At 48.3% G+C, this 17,500-nt stretch overlaps 1 protein-coding gene across 1 annotated transcript; it reads left to right on the forward strand.

Annotated features, from left to right (window-relative positions):
• The first annotated feature begins 55 nt into the window (after positions 1-55).
• ETHE1 (ETHE1 persulfide dioxygenase) lies at positions 56-14,645 on the forward strand. The gene is made up of 7 exons (XM_070402615.1): positions 56-235; positions 512-656; positions 816-964; positions 11,420-11,549; positions 13,494-13,583; positions 14,149-14,265; positions 14,435-14,645. The coding sequence occupies exons 1-7, from the start codon at positions 155-157 to the stop codon at positions 14,485-14,487; spliced, it is 765 nt and encodes a 254-aa protein (XP_070258716.1). The 5' UTR covers positions 56-154; the 3' UTR covers positions 14,488-14,645.
• The last annotated feature ends 2,855 nt before the right edge of the window (positions 14,646-17,500 follow it).

Genomic DNA, 17,500 nt, shown 5'->3' on the forward strand with positions numbered 1-17,500 from the left:
CGCGGCCCCTTTAAGGCGCGCCCCGCCCCGCGCCCGCCCCCCCGCCCGCCGCCCCGTTAAGGCGGGCCCGGCGCTCGCCCGTCCCCGGGGTCGGGAGGTGCACCCGGCTCCAAAGGACGCTCCTGTCCGGGCTCAGTCCCCATCCGGCCGCGCGATGGCGGGCGCCGCGCTGAGGGTCGCGGGGCGGCAGCTGAGCCTGCACCGCGGGGCGGGGGCGCCGGTCCTGCTGCGGCAGGTGAGCGCGGCGGGAGCGGGTCGGGCCTGGGCGGCCGCCGGGGCCGAGGTCCCGGTGCCGTGAGCCGGGAGGGACCTGGGGGCCCCGGGCTCGGGCCGGGTCCCCGTTCTTCACGCAGAGCGCGGGGGACGTCCTGGGAAGCGGGGCCTTGGACCCCCTGCTCTGGGGGCCGGGGCGCTGCCTCTGGATCTTCGGGGGGCGCGCCCCGGCAGGGCTCCCAGGCGCTCGCGAGCGGGAGTCTGATCCGCGCTGTCACCCGCCCCCGCCCCTTCCCAGCTGTTTGAGCCCAAGAGCTGCACCTACACGTACCTGCTGGGGGACCGAGAGGCCCGCGAGGCCGTCCTGATCGACCCGGTTCTGGAGACGGCGCCCCGGGACGCCAAGCTGGTCCAGGAGCTGGGGCTGCGGCTGCTGTACGCCGGTCAGTCTGGCCGGACGCTGCGCCGGGCCGGGGGTGGGGGTGGGGGGTGAAGAGTGGGGAGGGGGTTTGGGGGCGGGGGGTGGAGGGTGGGGAGGGGGGTTGGGGGCGGGGACCCCCTGCCCTGTGCGCTCCTGGACCTGCGCCTCTGCCTCCCTCCAGTGAACACCCACTGCCACGCCGACCACATCACGGGCTCGGGGCTGCTCCGCTCCCTGCTCCCCGGCTGCCAGTCCGTCATCTCCCGCCGCAGCGGGGCCCAGGCGGACCTGCACATAGAGGACGGACAGTCCATCCACTTCGGGCGCTTCGTGAGTTGGAGGCTGGGTCCCCGAGAGGGTGGTGGTCTGGACTCTTTGGGCTGCAGGGGCGCGGGGCCTGGGTTCCTGACCCCCCCCCCCCCCCCCGAGTTTCGCCTCTGGGAGCCGGCGGGCCACTGGCTCTGGGTAGGTGTGTCCTGGCCGAGCCCTTTAAGTCAACAGCACTTGGGGAGTTTCCTGCAGCGTTGGGGCAACTCCTTTGGCCTGGCATCTCCATAAAAGCTGATTGGGGGGCTGGAATGCCAAGACCAGGGCTGAGCGAGAGCCCCAAGCCTGTCTTCTGAGAGCCACTGTTGGAGGAAGTCGCATCCTGTTGCTCAGGACGAGGGTGAGGCCAGCGAGGGCCTAGGGTGCAACGTTTAAGGAGGCCTCACTCTCACGGTCAGCACCTGGGCCCTGGCAGGGTAGCTCAGTGGGTGAGAGCGTCCTCCGTCCCAGGTCAGGGCACATCCAAGAGTCAATCAGTGAATGCATGTATAACTGGATCAACACATCCATTTCTCTCTCTCTCTCTCAAATTAATAATTTTTTTTAAAGAGTCATTGCCTTCTTAAATGTTGTGCCCCAGGCATTGTCTGCTTGGCCCCAGCCCTGCTATTGCTTCACACCAGAATGATCTCTAAAGGCTCCTTCCTGCCCCTCCTTTCTTCACACAGGCACCCTCAGCAGGTTTCTGGCCAGAAGGGTAACCCAGGGTTAACTCGGAGGGTGGGAGGGTGCTGGGGGAGTTGTCCTCAGAGAACTGGCAGGGCTTTTTTTCTGATCAGAAAAGATATAGAGAATTTGGCTGACCCTGGGGACAGAATGTCAGGTGACAGGGTGAGGAATCAGTCCTCAGATTAGAGGATTTTGCTAAATGGAGATAGATTGAGTCAGAGCATTAAGCAGAAATGAGTGAAATCAGAAGAATTAGCTATAATGGTTACAGCCTCTTTATTTCAAGCCTTTTTCCGAAAGCAGGTAAACAAAATGCATTGTACATGTATGTACTCTGTATACAATAGCCAGGTGCTGAAGTGCATTTCTTGGGTTGAGAAGTCTTAGAGGAGTGAGAAATGGTCAGATTTTGTGTCAAGATCAGCCCGTTGTTAAATTAAGTGAATGATGTTTTCAATGAATGAACGTTGAAGGGTTTAGCCAGGTAGATTTAGCTTCAGTGTTTGTTGTTTTAAACAGCTTTACTGACTTAATTCATCAATCATCCGATTCACCCATTAAAAGTGTACAATTCAATGACTTAGTATAATCACAGAGTTGTGCAAACGCCACCACAATTGATTTTTGAATATTTCAACATTCAAAAAAAAAAAAAATCCCATACCTCTTAGCTGTCATCTCAGCCCCGCCCCCTTTCATCCCTACAGCCTTAATTAAGCAACCATGCGTCTACTTTCTGTCTATATATTTGATGATTCTGGACATTTCGTAGAAATGGAATCAGACAATATGTGGCCTTAAGTGACTGCCTTCTGTCCCAGATCATAATGTTTTTCAGGTTCGTCCATGTGGTAGCCTAGCCCTGGCCAGGTGGTTCAGTGGGTTGAGTTCTTCCTGTGCACGGAAATGGTCCAGGTCTGGATTCCTGGTCAGGGCAATGCCCAGGTTTTGAGTTTGACCCCAGATAGGGGCATGTACAGGAGGCAACCGATCGATGTTTCTCACTTTCTCTCCCCTCTCCCTTCCTTTTTCTCTAAAAATCAATAAAAGCATGTCCTCGGATGAGGATTAACGGACAGAAAAAAAACATGTTGTAGCATATATCAGTGTTTCGTTTCTTTTTTTTAAACCCTCACTTGAGGATATGCTTATTGATTTGAGAGAGAGAGAGAGAGAGAGAGAGAGAGAGAAACATTGATGTGAGAGAGAACATCAATTTGTTCCCTTCCATACTTGCCCCGACCCGGGATTGAATCTGCAGCCTTTGGGTGCACAGAGTGACGCTCCAACCAACTCAGTCACACCAGCCAGGGCCCCTTCCTTCCTTCCTTCCTTCCTTCCTTCCTTCCTTCCTTCCTTCCTTCCTTTCTCTCTCTCTCTCTCTCTCTCTCTCTCTCTCTTCACCAAGGATGTTTTCCCATTGATTTTTAGAGAGAGTGGAAGAAGGGGGAGAGACACAGACAGAGAAACATCAATGTGAGAGAGACACATCGATTGGTTGCCTCCTGCACCCACCCTGACCAGGTTGGGCCTGCAACCTGGGTATGTGCCCTTGACCAGAATCAAACCTGGGACCCTTCAGTTCACAGGCCGACGCTCTATCCACTGAGCCAAACCAGCCAGGGCGGCTGCTGCTTCTTCTTCTTCTTCTTCAATATATTTTTATTGATTTCAGAGAGGAAAGGAGAGAGATAGAAACATCAATGACGAGAGAGAATCATTGATCAGTTGCCTCCTGCACACCCCCTATTGGGGATCGAGCCCACATCCTGGGCATGTGCCCTTGATCAGAATTGAACCCGGGACCCTTCAATTCACACGCTGATGCTCTATCCCAGCGGTTCTCAACCTGTGGGTCACGACCCCTTTGGGGGTTGAACGACCCTTTCACAGGGGTCGCCTAAGACCATCGGAAAACACATATTGAATATATAATTACATATTGTTTTTGTGATTAATCACTATGCTTTAATTATGTTCAATTTGTAACAATGAAAATACATCCTGCATATCAGATATTTACATGACGATTCATAACAGTAGCAAAATTACAGTTAGGAAGTAGCAATGAAAATAATTTTATGGTTGGGGGTCACCACAACATGAGGAACTGTATTAAAGGGTCGCAGCATTGGGAAGGTTGAGAACCACTGCTCTATCCTCTTAGCCAAACCAGCTAGGGCAGTGGTCGGCAAACTGCGGCTCGCGAGCCACAGGCAGCTCTTTGGCCCCTTGAGTGTGGCTCTTCCTAAGCCTTAGGAGTACCCTAATTAAGTTAGTAACACTGTACCTACCTATATAGTTTAAGTTTAAAAAATTTGGCTCTCAAAAGAAATTTCAATCGTTGTACTGTTGACATTTGGCTCTGTTGACTAATGAGTTTGCCGACCACTGAGCTAGGGCATACGGCTTCTTTTTATTGTTATCTAACATTCCATTGTTTGGATATACTACATTTTACACATCAGTTTATTAGTTGATAGATATTTGAGTTGTTTCCATTTTTGGGCTATTTTGAATAATGCTGCTATGAATAATCACGTACAAGTTTTTGTGTGGGCAGGTGCTTTCGTTTTCTTTGGGCATATGCGTAGGGTAAAATTGCTGCATCATATGCTAACACTATGTTTAACAGTTTGAGGAAATGCCAGACTGTTATCCAAAATGGCTGCACCATTTTATGTCGCCACCAGCAGCGGATGAGGGTTCCCGCCCTCCATATCCTTGTCAACACCTGTTACTATCTGTCATTATGAATATTGAGCGTTTTGTTTGGTTTTCACCTGAGTTCTTTATCCACCTTTAGAGACGGGCACAACTTTTTTTCTCTCCCTTATTTTTCCTCCCCCCACTTTTGTTGTTGTGGTTGTTAATCCTCACCGGACGATATTTTTTTTCCATTGATTTTTAGACAGAGTGGAAGGGAGGAGAAGAGACACAGAGAGAGAAACATCGATGTGAGAGAGACACATTGATTGGTTTGCCTCTTGCATGCGCCCTGACTGAGGCCAGGATGAGCCTGCAACTGATTTATGTGCCCTTGACTGGAATAGGAACTGAGACCCTTCAGTCCGAGGGCCGCTGCTCCTCCCACTGAGCCAACAAGCTGGCTAGGGCTAGCCAATCCTCCCCACTATTTGTTTGTTTGTTTGTTTATTTATTTATTTTCTCACCCCAGGATATTTTTCCATTGCTTTTTAGAGAGAGTGGAAGAGAGAGGGAAAGATAGAGAGAAACATCGATGTGAGAGAAACACATCGATTGGTTACCTCCTGCCCAAGCCTTCACCAGAACCTGGACTGGGGAGGAGCCTGCAACCAAGGTATGTGCTCTTGACCGGAATCGAACCCGGGACCCTTTGGTCTGCAGGCCGATGCTCTGTCCACTGAGCCAAACCGGCCAGGGCTCCCCCCACTTTTTAGAATTGAGTTGTAGCATACATATAATATAGTACAAAGTGCACATGTGCAGCTTGGTAAATTTTTACATGTTTACACTTGAGTATCTACCACCCAGAGTCAGATATAAAACAGGCCCAACTCACAGACGGCTTCCTTGTTCCTCTTTCTGGCCATGGACACCTCACCACGGGGTCATTCTTCTGTCTTAATCTTAGGTTAGTTCTGCTTATTCTGGACCTTATAGCCAGGAATCACACAGCGTGTACTCTTTTGTGCCTGGCTTTTTTCTTGTTCTTCTTATTTTTTATTTTAATATATTTTTACTGACTTTTAGAGAGAGCTAAGGGAGAGGGTAGAGTGATAGAAACATCTATGAGAGAGAAACACCATCGATCGGCTGCCTCCTGCATGCCCCTTACTGGGGATCAAGCCCGCAACCTGGGCATGTGCCCTGACCAGGAATCGAACCAGCAACTCTTGGTTCCTGGATTGACTCTCAACCACTGACCCACACCAACTGGGCTTCTCTTATTTAAAAAAAAATTTTTTTTAATCCTGAACTGAGGATATTTTCCCCATTGATTTCTAGAAAGAGTGGAAGGGAGCAGGTGCGAGAGAGAGAGAGGTGAGAAAAACACATCAATTGGTTGCCCCTCACACATGCCCCTACTGGGGTTGGGGAACCTGCAACCGAGGTACGTGTTCTTGACTGGGAAACAAACCCAAGACCCTTCTGTCCGCAGGCCAGCGCTCTAACCACTGAGCACCTGGCCAGGGCCGGGCTTATTTCGTTGTACATAATGTTGCATATGGTTGTAATTCTTTCCTTCTGTTGCCATATAGCAGGGGCTGATAAGCTTTTTCTGCAAAGAACCAGATAGTAAATATTTTGGGTTTGTAGGTCATATGGCCTCTGTTGTAACTACTCAATTCTCCTGTTGGCATGAAAGCAGCCATAGACGATGCTTTCTTACCAAGTGAATAAGCATGCTTTTGCTCCAATAAAACTTTATTTATGGCCACTGAAATTTTATTTTCAATAATTTTTTTAAATATTTTTTTTTAATTGATTTCAGAGAGGAAGGGGGAGAGAGGGAGAGAGAGAGTGAAACATCAATGATGAGAGAGAATCATTGATCAGCTGCTTCCTGCACGCCCCCCGCTGGGGACCGAGCCCACAACCCAGGCATGTGCCCTTGACTGGAATCGAACCTGGGACCCTTCAGTCCCCAGTGCAACACTCTACCCACTGAGCCACACCAGCCAGGGCTATTTTCAATAATTTTCATGTGCAATGAAATAATCAGTCTTACTTTTATTTTATTTTTTTCAACCATGAAAAAGTGTAACAACCATTTTTAGCTTTCAGACCTTATGAAAGCAAGTGGCAGGCCCAATGCATCAGCCATAGCTTACCAACCCCAATATAGAATATTTCATTGTGTGAATTTATGATGATACTGTATCCATTCTCCTTTTGATGGCTGATTGCAGTTTTAGGCTATTACGAATAGTGCTGCTTTGAAGATTCTTGTACAAATCTCTTGGTCAATGTTACTCTTGATTCCAAGGAGTTGACTTGCTGGGTCACAGAACTGACACATGTTTAACTTTAGTAGAAACTGCCCAATAGTTAATTTTTAAAATTAATTAATTAATTAGTTAATTAATTAATTTATATTGATTTCAGAGAGGAAGGGAGATAGAAATATCAATGATCAGAGAGAATCATTGATAGGCTGCCTCCTGCAACCCCCCCACCCCCCCAACTGGGGATCGAGCCCACAACCCGGGCATGTGCCTTGACCACGAATTGAACCATGACCTCCTGGTTCATAGGTTGACGCTCAGCCACTGACTGAGCCACAAGGGCCGGGCCCTAGTAGTTTTTTTGATTGGTTGTAGGTTTACACTCATAGTGGGCCAAATTTGGATGATTTCATTGTAAAACGAATTTTCTGTTTTAATAAGCAGTCATTGAGACTTGAACATTTTATCTCTCTCTCACGAGGGGTGGTCGATTCAGAAAGTTACTCTTTTTTGTTAAACTCGTTGATTGAGAGGGGTGCTGCTCAAGACACTGGTTTCCCAGGCCCCCCTTTTGAAATTCTGACTTAATGGTTTGGGGCAGACAGGAAATGGGTGGTCATCTCGTGGCCCACATAGGATTTCTGTGCCTTCTCCTATTTGGAATTAAATATTTGAATTGTGGAACAAGTCTTTTATTCCCCAATATTTTATGAAAAATTTGAAGCACACAGACAAGTTGAAAAAATGTTACAGCTTCCACCTCTATCCATCCATCACTTCATATTATTTTATTTCCACAAAAAAGAAGGTTTAGCCTCGGCTGGTGTGGCTCAGTTGGTTGGAATGTTGTCCTGTGCACTGGAAGGTCTTGGGTTCGATTCCTGGTCAGGACACATACGTAGGTTGTCGGTTTGATCTCTGGTCTGGGTGTGTACAACAGGCAACCAACCGCTGTAACTATCTCACATTGATTCTTTTTTCTCTCTCTCCCCCCTCCTCCCTCTCAAAAAAAAAATCAATTACGAAAGGTTTAGCTGATGGAGGCTCAGAGTATTTAGCCACAATGGGAAATGATATTTTGGGTTTTTGAGTAAAACATGCATAGTTACACCAAGATCAAACACCTGAAAACTGGAGCAGAAGAAGACACTTAGACCGAGGGAAAAGAAGCAGAGAGCTTACTTGCCACCAGGGGGCAGTGTGAGCCAGAGGAACTGCAAGGTGCGTGAGCTGCGGGCTTGCTCTGATCCCTTTTATGAGTGGGATTTAGCTGATGGAAGTAGTTTCAGAAGTTAGATCATTAGGGTCATATTTTTTCCTGACAATTGCTTCCCTGAATTAAGTGTGGGGATTTAAATAACGAGGACTCCCTGGGCCGGCATTTCTGCATCCAGGATTCTTAATGGCAGTATTGAAGTGGCTTTGGTAGATCAGAGAGCGTGCACATTTGAGATGACAGACACTGCTAACTTGTCCTCTAACAGGACTCTATGAATTGTACCCACATCTCAGGAAATGTGAAGGCTTTCCTCAAACACCCTAAGTAACTGACAGTTGCCAGTCTGGTAGGTGAAAAATAAAGATTTTAAAATTTAGCCCTAACCAGTTTGGCTCAGTGGATAGAACATCGGCCTGTGGACTGAAGGGTCCCAGGTTCGATTCCGGTCAAGGGCATGTACCTTGGTTGTGGGCACATCTCCAGTAGGGGGCGTGCAGGAGCAAGCTGATCGATGTTTCTCTCTCATCGATGTTTCTAACTCTCTATCCCTGTCCCTTCCTCTCTGTAAAAAACCAATAAAATATATTAAAAAAAAAAAATTTAACTCTCCCCCTTCCTTTTAAGGGAGAGCAAACATCTTTTCATATGTTTTTTGACTATTTGTTTCCTCTCCCATGAATTCCTGTTTTTCCTTTTGCCCATTTTCTTTTGGGGGTTCTTATTGATGCTTAGGAGCTGTTTATATGTTACTAGAGGCCCGGTGCACAAAAATTTGTGCACTCGGGGGGGAGGGGGGGTCCCTCAGCCCGGCCTATGCCCTCTTGCAGTCTGGGACCCCTCGGAGGATGTCCACCTGCTGGCTTAGGCCCGCTCCCTGGGGGATCGGGCCCAAGCTGGCAGTCAGACATCCCTCTGGCAGCCTGGCAGCCCTCAGAAGATATCCACTTGCCAGCGGGGAGCAGGCCTAAGCTGCAGTCGGACATCCTTAGCGTGCTGAGGAGGCGGGAGAGGCTCCCACCACCACCGCTGTACTGGCAGCCGTCAGCCTGGCTTGTGGCTGAGCAGAGCTCCCCCTGTGGGAGCGCACTGACCACCAGGGGGCAGCTCCTGCATTGAGCGTCTGCCCCCTGGTGGTCAGTGTGTGTCATAGTGACCAGTCATTCCCAGTCGTTCTGCTGTTAGGGTCAGTTTGCATATTACCCTTTTATTATATAGGATAGAGGCCTGGTGCACGGGTGGGGGCCGGCTGGTTTGCCCTGAAGGGTGTCCCGGATCAGGGTCGGGGTCCCGCTGGGGTGCCTGGCCAGCCTGGGTGAGGGGCTGATGGCTGTTTGCAGCTGGTCACACCCCCTTCAGGGTGGGGGTCCCCACTGGGGTGCCTGGCCAGCCTGGGTAAGGGACTGATGGCTGTTTGCAGGCTGGTCACACCCCCTTCAGGTGGGGGTCCCCACTGGGGTGCCTGGCCAGCCTGGGTGAGAGGTTGATGGCTGTTTGCAGGCTGGTCAAGCCCCCCCTCAATGGGGAACCTCACTCCATGGAGGTTTGGCCAGCCTGGGTGAGGGGCTGATGGCTGTTTTCAGGCTTGCCACACCCCCTTTAGGGTGGGGGGTCCCCACTGGGGTGCCTGGGCAGTCTGGGTGAGGGGCTGAGGGCCATTTTCAGGCTGGCCAAGCCCCCTGGCGATGGAAGCTCCCAGCCTCTCCTTTTTTCCTTTTTTTTTCTTTTTATTCTGGGATTTATTTACCTTCTATAATTGAAACTTTGTTGCTTTGAGTGGAGCTCAGAGCCGCCTGTAGCAGGCAGGAGGGAAGCTTCCTGCTCGCTCCAGCTCCGTGTGGCCACGGCCGGCTGAAAGCAGGTATCTGGGGTTTATTTAGCTACTATAATTGAAACTTTGTTGCTTTGAGTGGAGCTGAGAACCAGCCACGGCAGCTGAGAAGCCTGGCTTCCTCCATCATTGGGGCAACCAAGCCTCCTGCTTGCTCCAGCTCTGTGGCTGCCGGCTGCCATCTTGGTTGGGTTAATTTGCATATATTCACTCTGATTGGCTGGTGGGCGCGGCTTAAGGCATAGCGAAGGTATGGTCAATTTGCATGTTTGTCTTTTATTAGTGTAGATGACAATTCACACTTTATAATACTTTCTTATACATGCTGCTACCTGTCTCTGGGGTTCTTTTTAGTCTTTTAACTCTGATTTTGTTCTTTTCTATAGTGAAGTTAAACTATGTGGCCACATCTGTTACTATTTTCTGTCATGCTTAGAAAAACCTTTCCTACCTCAAGATTTTATATACATATTCTCCTATATATATTTCTAGAATTTTAATTTTTTTTATGTTTAGATATTTAGTGTATCCTGAATTTTGTGTTTTACTTTTAATTATGAAGTTGCATCTTCACTATTTTTTTAAAAAAAGGTTGATATAAGCACTGCCTGGGCAAATCAGTTGGTTGGAGTGTTGTCCCTACATGCCAAGGTTGTGGGTTCCATCTCTGGTCAGGGCACATGCCCAGGTTGTGGGCTGGATCCCCAGTAGGGGGCGTGCAGGAGTCAGCTGGTCAAGAATTCTCTCTCATCATTGATGTTTCTGTCTGTCTCTCCCTTGTCTCCCTTTTCCTTCCTCTCTGAAATAAGTAAAAATATATTTAAATAATCAACCAATGAATGCATAAACAAATGGAACAACAAATTGATTTTTGTTGTTGTTTCTTTTTCTCTCTCCCTTCCCCCCACCATCAATAAATAAAAAAAGGATGGTGTAGAAAAAGTCTAAAGAACAAACTATATATTTAGAGTTAATTAATTCTTTAAAAATGACACTGTATAGTGGCTCTGTAACCTGCTTTTTGCACTTACTGGATATTAAACATATTTTTGTGTCGTTAAATATCCTATATAATAAAAGGCTATTATGCAAATCAACTGAATGGTGGAATGACAGTTCGCTATGATGCACACTGACCACCAGGGGGCATATGCTCAATGCAGGGGCTGTCAGTCAGACATCCCCTGAGGCCTCCTGGACTGTGATAGGGTGCAGGCCGGGTTGAGAGACCACCCCCCCCCCCCCCCCAGTGCATGAATTTTGTGCACTGGGCCTCTAGTTTGTGTATGTTATCGTTAAATTTTATTTTAATGACTTGTTAGTAGTCTATATTTATATTAGTATGTTTATCTTTTTCTTATTGATTTGCAAGACCTGTTTGTATATGAAGTATACTGACCATGTGGTATATGTGTTGTAAATATAGTCCCCAGCTTGTTTGTTCCCTTTATATTTTGTTCAGGATGTTTTTGGCATTGCAAAACTTCAACGTGAATTAAGTCAAACCATTGATCTTTTCCATAACGATGTATGACTTTAGGGATCAGATTTGCATGTTCTTCCCTAACCAGAGGTCATATATTCATTTGTACTTTTGTGGCTGTCACAGTTTTATGGTTTATTTTCTTGCCTTTAATTCATTTGGAGTTTATGCTGGTGTAAGGTTTGAGCCTGGAAATCTAACTTAATTTTTTACAAAACAGGTAATCTAGAGGTGACCCTGGGGTGGGTGGGGGCTCCTGGGGTCAGATTCACCACCAGGGCAGTCCATTGGCTTCTTGGTGACTGTCTGTACCTTCCCTCCCTGGCAGGCCTTGGAGATCCGGGCCAGCCCCGGCCACACCCCGGGCTGTGTCACCTTCGTCCTGAACGATCACAGCATGGCCTTCACTGGAGATGCCCTGCTCATCCGAGGGTGTGGGCGGACGGACTTCCAGCAAGGTTCAGGCCCCTTTCCTCAACCTGAGGTCTTAGTATGGCTATGTGTGCACCAGGGTTTTAAGTATCAGAACGAATGAAGGAGTGTTCAACTTTTAGGGAGTCAGGGTTCAACTCAAGGCATTTAGCTGCCGGCGTGGAGAGGGGAGAGTTAGATTCAGGGGTTAGCTGGTGAGAGAACAGTTAGGTTGAGGGGTTTGGCTGTTAGGGGACAGTTAGATTCAAGGGTGTGTTAATTATCTGTTGCTGTGAAAGAAATTACTCCAGAACTGAGTGGCTTAAGACAGTGATTAACACGTATTATCTCACATAGCGTCTGAGAGTGTGGACTCTGGGGCAGCTTAGCTGGGTGGCTTTGGCTCAGGATCTCCCATGAGGTTGCAGTCATGCTATGGGCCTGGGCTTCAGTCCTCTGAAGGCTCGCCTGGGGCCGGAGGATCTGCTTCCCTGAGGCTCACTCAAATGGCTGGCCAGCTGGCCCTGGCTGTGGACAGGCGTCCTCAGTTCCTCCCCGAGTGGACCTGTTTGTGGGGCTAAGTAATGTCATGGCAACATGGCAGCCGGATTCTCTCTAAGGGATGATATGAGAGAGAGAGAGAGAGAGAGAGAGAGAGAGAGAGAGAGAGAGAGAGACCCTAATTTTTTAAAATGACCTAGTCTCCTAAATTAACTCTGTCATTTCTGCAATAACTTATTTATGAGATGCAAGTCCCTTATCCAAACCACTAAATCAAGGTGAAGGGAATTCACGTTATATTTTTTTAGAGTGTCAAAGAGTTTGTGGACGTATTTTAAAACCCCATAAGGGGTTTAGCTGCTGGAGGTGTGGCGGGGGTGGGGGGCATGCAGGGTTTGATTCAGGAGTTTAGCTGCTAGGAAGTGGTTAGTCAGTGCTCTGATTGCTTGGGGGCCATATCACATTCGGGTTTGGTTTCTGGGGGAACTTAGATTCAGAAGTTTCACTGTGGAAAGGGGGTTTCAGAATCTCAGGGTTTGGCTGATCTTTGAGTGTGTGTGTGTGTGTGTGTGTGTGTGAGAGAGAGAGAGAGAGAGAGAGAGAGAGAGAGAGAGAGAGAATGTAGGGTTGACAGTAGATTGGGTGGATTTGGCTGCCTTTTGGGAGGAGGGCGAAACTGGATCAGATGGGAAAGACAGAGCCACCTTGAGCTGGCAGTGGGTAACTTTCTTCCTCTCCTTTTCCCTCCATCTCCGTCTCTGTCTTTTTCTCTCCGAGGCTCCTATTCTCTTTATCCACTCCCAAAGCAGTCATGAAATGGGAGGATTTAGGCTGAGATGAAAGGTGGAAGAACATTCCAGAGAGGTTTTCCCCTGCCCCAGCTGGGGACGCAGGGCTCCTTGTTGGAACCATGGCGCCATTCTCCTCCATGGCCTCATGCCTTCAGTGTCTGCCATCTTCCCCGCCCGGACCCTTTCTTGTCATCCCCGAGCGAGGCCCAGTCCCTTGGTGCCTCAGGGTCTCCTCCCAGCCTTGTCTACAGCCATGCTGATTTTTCTCCATTCCCCAGTTACTTGTCCATGCTGTTCCACCTGTCTAGAATACCCTTCCCTCTCCTTCTCTAGCTAGATAAAGGGGTACCGGCAGGAAATGAGGGAGAGGTTTTAGCTACCTCCCACCCTTTTCTTTTTTTAAAATATATTTTTATTGATTTCAGAGAGGAAGGGAGAGGGGAGAGGGATAGAAACATCAATGATGAGAGAGAATCATTGATTGGCTGCCTCCTGCACGTCCCCAACTGGGGATCAAGCCCGCAACCCCAGGCATGTGCCCTTCACCGGAATCGAACCCGGGACCCTTTAGTCTGCAGGCTGATGCTCTATCTGCTGAGCCAAACCAGCCAGGACCCACCCTTTTCTTAAGGGAAGGGGTTAAGGGGCCTCTCTTTCTTGTCCTCTTGACCCACTGATCTCTGAGCTTTCCCTCCCCAGGCTGTGCCAAGACCTTGTACCGCTCAGTCCACGAAAAGATCTTCACGCTTCCAGGAGACTGTCTGGTCTACCCGGCCCATGATTACCATGGTGAGGGCTTCCTGGAGGCGGTGTGGGACCTACATCATTTACTACTATTTGACAGGGAGCACTAATCCTCTGGGGCATGGGACTGCCGTTCCCCGAGATTCCTCTGGCCAAAGCACGGTCATGTGCTTATGTGTACTGAGTGTGGATGTAGAAACCACAACTCCTAGAATTCCGGGGTGCGTGGGTTTTCCTGGGACCTCTTTCCAGTGGTTCTCAACCTTCCTAATGCCGCGACCCTTTAATACAGTTCCTCATGTTGTGGTGACCCCCAACCATAAAATTATTTTCGTTGCTACTTTATAACTGTAATTTTGCTACTGTTATGAATTGTAATGTAAATATCTGACATGCTATATGTGTTTTCCGATGGTCTCGACCCACAGGTTGAGAACCGCTGTTAGGGAACTGTGAGAAACTACATTTCCCATATTGCCTGTTGAGGAGGGATAGCATTTTCAGGAACATTCCAGGCCAGAGAGGCACCCCAAAGACTCCTGGGAAATGTAGTCCTGAGAGGCCTCAGGCACCAAAGGATGGACATTCCTCCCCCTCTCTTGGCCACTAGGACTCACGGTGTCCACTGTGGAGGAGGAGCGGACTTTGAACCCTCGGCTCACCCTCAGCTGTGAGGAGTTTGTCAAGGTCATGGACAACCTGAACTTGCCCAAGCCTCAGCAGATAGGTGAGCACTTGGGAACCTGGACTCCTGGGTCTGAGGGAGGAGGAGGCTCAGGGCTACAACTCCAGTTTTCCAAAGAAGAGGGCCCTTAGGATTTCTGGGTCCCATTGAAGCTTGAGGGGAGGGCACCTCCTGGGGCCCCTTGGTTTCACCCTTGGTTTCTTCCTTTCAGACGTTGCTGTTCCAGCTAACATGCGCTGTGGGGTCCAGACCCCCCCTTCCTGACGTTATCTCTGTCAGGTGCTCATAGCCATTAAAAATGCACTAGATGCGGGGGAAGGGAGAGGTGCCAGCACTGGAGCTTCTCTCCTCTTCCCCTCCCTCACCTGCCCTCAAACTTCTTAAATAAAAAAAAATAAAAAAATATATATTTTTGCTGTGAATCTGACTTCTGTCTGTTTTCTGGGGGAACCATTTGGGCTTCTGGGTGGAGGTGCTTGGAGGGGGGTTAGTTCTGGTCCCTGGAGAGGCCAGAGAGTAGGGCAGGGTGAAGGTCCAGAGAGCCCAGAGGAAGAGATGTTCTAACTCACAAGGGCAGAAGCAAACAGATCTCTGGGCAGGGCTTCCCGCTCCTTGGATGAGAACACCGTGCTGCGTTTGAGCCATTTCCCTCTGTGAGACCCAGGATAAGGTAATTCTCTTCTCCAGGCCTCAACTTTCTCATCTGTACAATGGGTCCATATGTGTGAGGTACGTGGCACAGTGTTAACCATTTTTTTTTTTTAAGGAAGATTAAGATTTTTTTTTTTTTAGTGAAAATGTTAGCATTGTAAGATATGGGATACAGGAGAAACAGTTGATATTAGACTTAAAAATAAGCTTGAGAAGAGGAGCCACAGTGAGAAGTTGACATTTGCAATTTAAGTGCTCAGTTATTTAAGATGCCCAGGAAATCTAATCTGTGTGATGGACACAGGCTGACTCCTGTGTTCTAGTGACAAGCAGTGGGTGCTCATCTGTTGTAAACTATAGGTGGAAAGAAGTGGATTTCTTAATCTTTTGAAATTGAGCTGATGAGTCTCTGGGAAATTGTTTTAAGGTCAAGGTTTTCTCCCTCCCCCCCGCTTTTTTACGTGTTACAATAAAGCTTTGTTTACAGTCCTCAGCATTAGAATTTTATGTGATTTTAACAAAACATTATTCTTCTGTTGAACTTTTTTCAGTTATTTCAACCATTTTTGGCTCAGGCCTTAGTTTACCAACTCCGGTGGTAAGTGCTGTAGCCGGACAGGATGGGAGTCTGAAGACCCTCGCTCTCCAAAAAGTTAAACTCATGTGACTCGGCCATTCCGTTCTCCTAGTTTTATAAAGAAACAGCCATCCTTATTGTTTTGGCATAAAGACCAGGCTCAGCGTGCTTTCTTCTTTACTTCTCTGGTTTTAGGACTTCCACTCAGCCAGCTTTCTGGTGGTTCTGGATGATAGTTGCTCTGTATTTTAGTTGTAATTTTGGTGTGGTTGTTGGAGCAGCAAGCACAGGCGTTTACCAATGCCGCCATCTTGGTTCTCTCCCTTAAGGTCAAGGTTTTCCATAGAAGCCGTAGAACTTTTGTCAGCACCATGGATGTCAGCAGCTGCCGGAAGCCGGTCCATCCTTGCTGCTTGACACAGTCGCTGCAGGAAAGAAACATCTGCACAGCATATGTTTCAAGGGACCTGGCATATATAGCATATTATTCTTAATATATTTGCTCTCCTTAGCGCCATGTGTTTTAACCAAGGTCACCTGTCCGAGAAAGGTTGTTTCCCCAGGTGAGGATTTTTCCCTGAGGTTAGGGAGGGGATACAACCCCTTAATTAAGTGCCAGGCGGGTAGTTAAGCTACATAATCTTTACTCCCTGGAATGGAGATAAGAAACGCCCTAACCTTTGTAATAGAAATTGACAGGATTAAAATCGGCTGGTATAAATACGGATGTAACAAGACAATAAACATCAGATCCTCATCAGATCCTCATCAGATCCTAACCAGATCCTAACCAGAGCTTGGCTGGAGTTCCTAACCAGAACTCCGACCAGAACTTTGGCTGGAGATCCTGGCTATCCGTCCTGACTAGGCTGCTGATCAACTGAAGGCTGTCTTCATGTCATTCCTTCTTCGCCAACTCCGTCCACACCTTTGGGGACCCCTGGACCCGCTGGGGTTGAACTCCAGCAAGCAGCCATAGAATGCCCACCCTAACCATGCCCATTGATTTGTCCTCGGCCCCCAGAGTACCAGGATTGCCACACCCTGCACCCCCGTAGCTGCGACATCCACCACCACTGGTACATTGTAAATCAGAAGACGCCTTAATCAATAAGCCAAATTAATTTGGAGTCCTGTTCATTTTCGCTAGCACTAGCGGGTCCAGAGGGTCTCTTGCTTCTCAAATTCTGGGGCCTGATATGGTGGAAATCTTTTCAATTTACATGTTTTTCAGCTCGTTGTCTTCCAAATTTGGAATGAGACTTCCGGACCTTCTGAGAAAAGGTCCTGTGTGCTGGGACAGGGCTGTGAGCCCATCTCTCAAGGCCTGGCCTGGCGCCAGCACTGACAGCTCTGTCTGGGGCATATTTTATGGCCTCTCTGGAATGGGGAGTAGGCTTATTTTCCCTATTAAAGCAAGCAAATGTTTATGAAGCCAGAATAGCAGGGTTAAAATTGTAAACAGCAGTTTTTACCCAAGATGGAGGTTACTATACTTCACCACGACCTCCAAAGCAGTTTCCATCCTAGATGCCGCATAGAATCTTGGGCGATGAGGATGAGTGTTAACTATTATTGTCACTATCAGGTGGAATGACCTTCCAGGCACTTCCTGGCTGGGAGTGACAATATGCCTAATGGTTGAGACCTCAGACCTGCCAGAGAACCTATCTGGCGCTGCCATTAACAAGGTGTATAGCCTTTGGGTCCACTTCTCCCTCTCAGCCTCAGTTTCCCCAACTATAAAGTGGAGATAGACTTCGCTTCCTCACTAGGTTGCTGTGAGGGTGACATTACATTAACGTAACGTGTGTATAAAGTTTTAGCATAGCTCCTGTGGACGAAAGGGGCCACATGCTGACCTGACAAGCTCAGGAGAGGCCTGCATGGCAGTCTTGCAAACTCGGAGACCTAAAGTAACCACAAAGGATGGTCTGAAATTAAGCTTTAACTAAAAGCAGTTATGGTGGGCAGTTACGTCCTGGGCCAGTATCTTCACTGACAAGGTCAACCTTTACCTTAACTGAGCCTATCTGTCTTTTTGCATCT

The sequence above is a fragment of the Myotis yumanensis genome, unplaced genomic scaffold, assembly GCF_028538775.1.
Source record: "Myotis yumanensis isolate MYYU_CA2020_CCGP unplaced genomic scaffold, mMyoYum1.0.hap1 SCAF_23, whole genome shotgun sequence".
Classification (NCBI taxonomy): domain Eukaryota; kingdom Metazoa; phylum Chordata; class Mammalia; order Chiroptera; family Vespertilionidae; genus Myotis; species Myotis yumanensis.

Coding starts and splice junctions, on each gene's coding strand:
- ETHE1 (XM_070402615.1), top strand. CDS start 155: ATGGCGGGCGCCGCGCTGAGGGTCGCGGGGCGGCAGCTGAGCCTGCAC. Junction 13,584..14,148: donor CCCGGCCCATGATTACCATG/GTGAGGGCTTCC, acceptor CTTGGCCACTAG/GACTCACGGTGTCCACTGTG. Junction 14,266..14,434: donor GCCCAAGCCTCAGCAGATAG/GTGAGCACTTGG, acceptor TCTTCCTTTCAG/ACGTTGCTGTTCCAGCTAAC.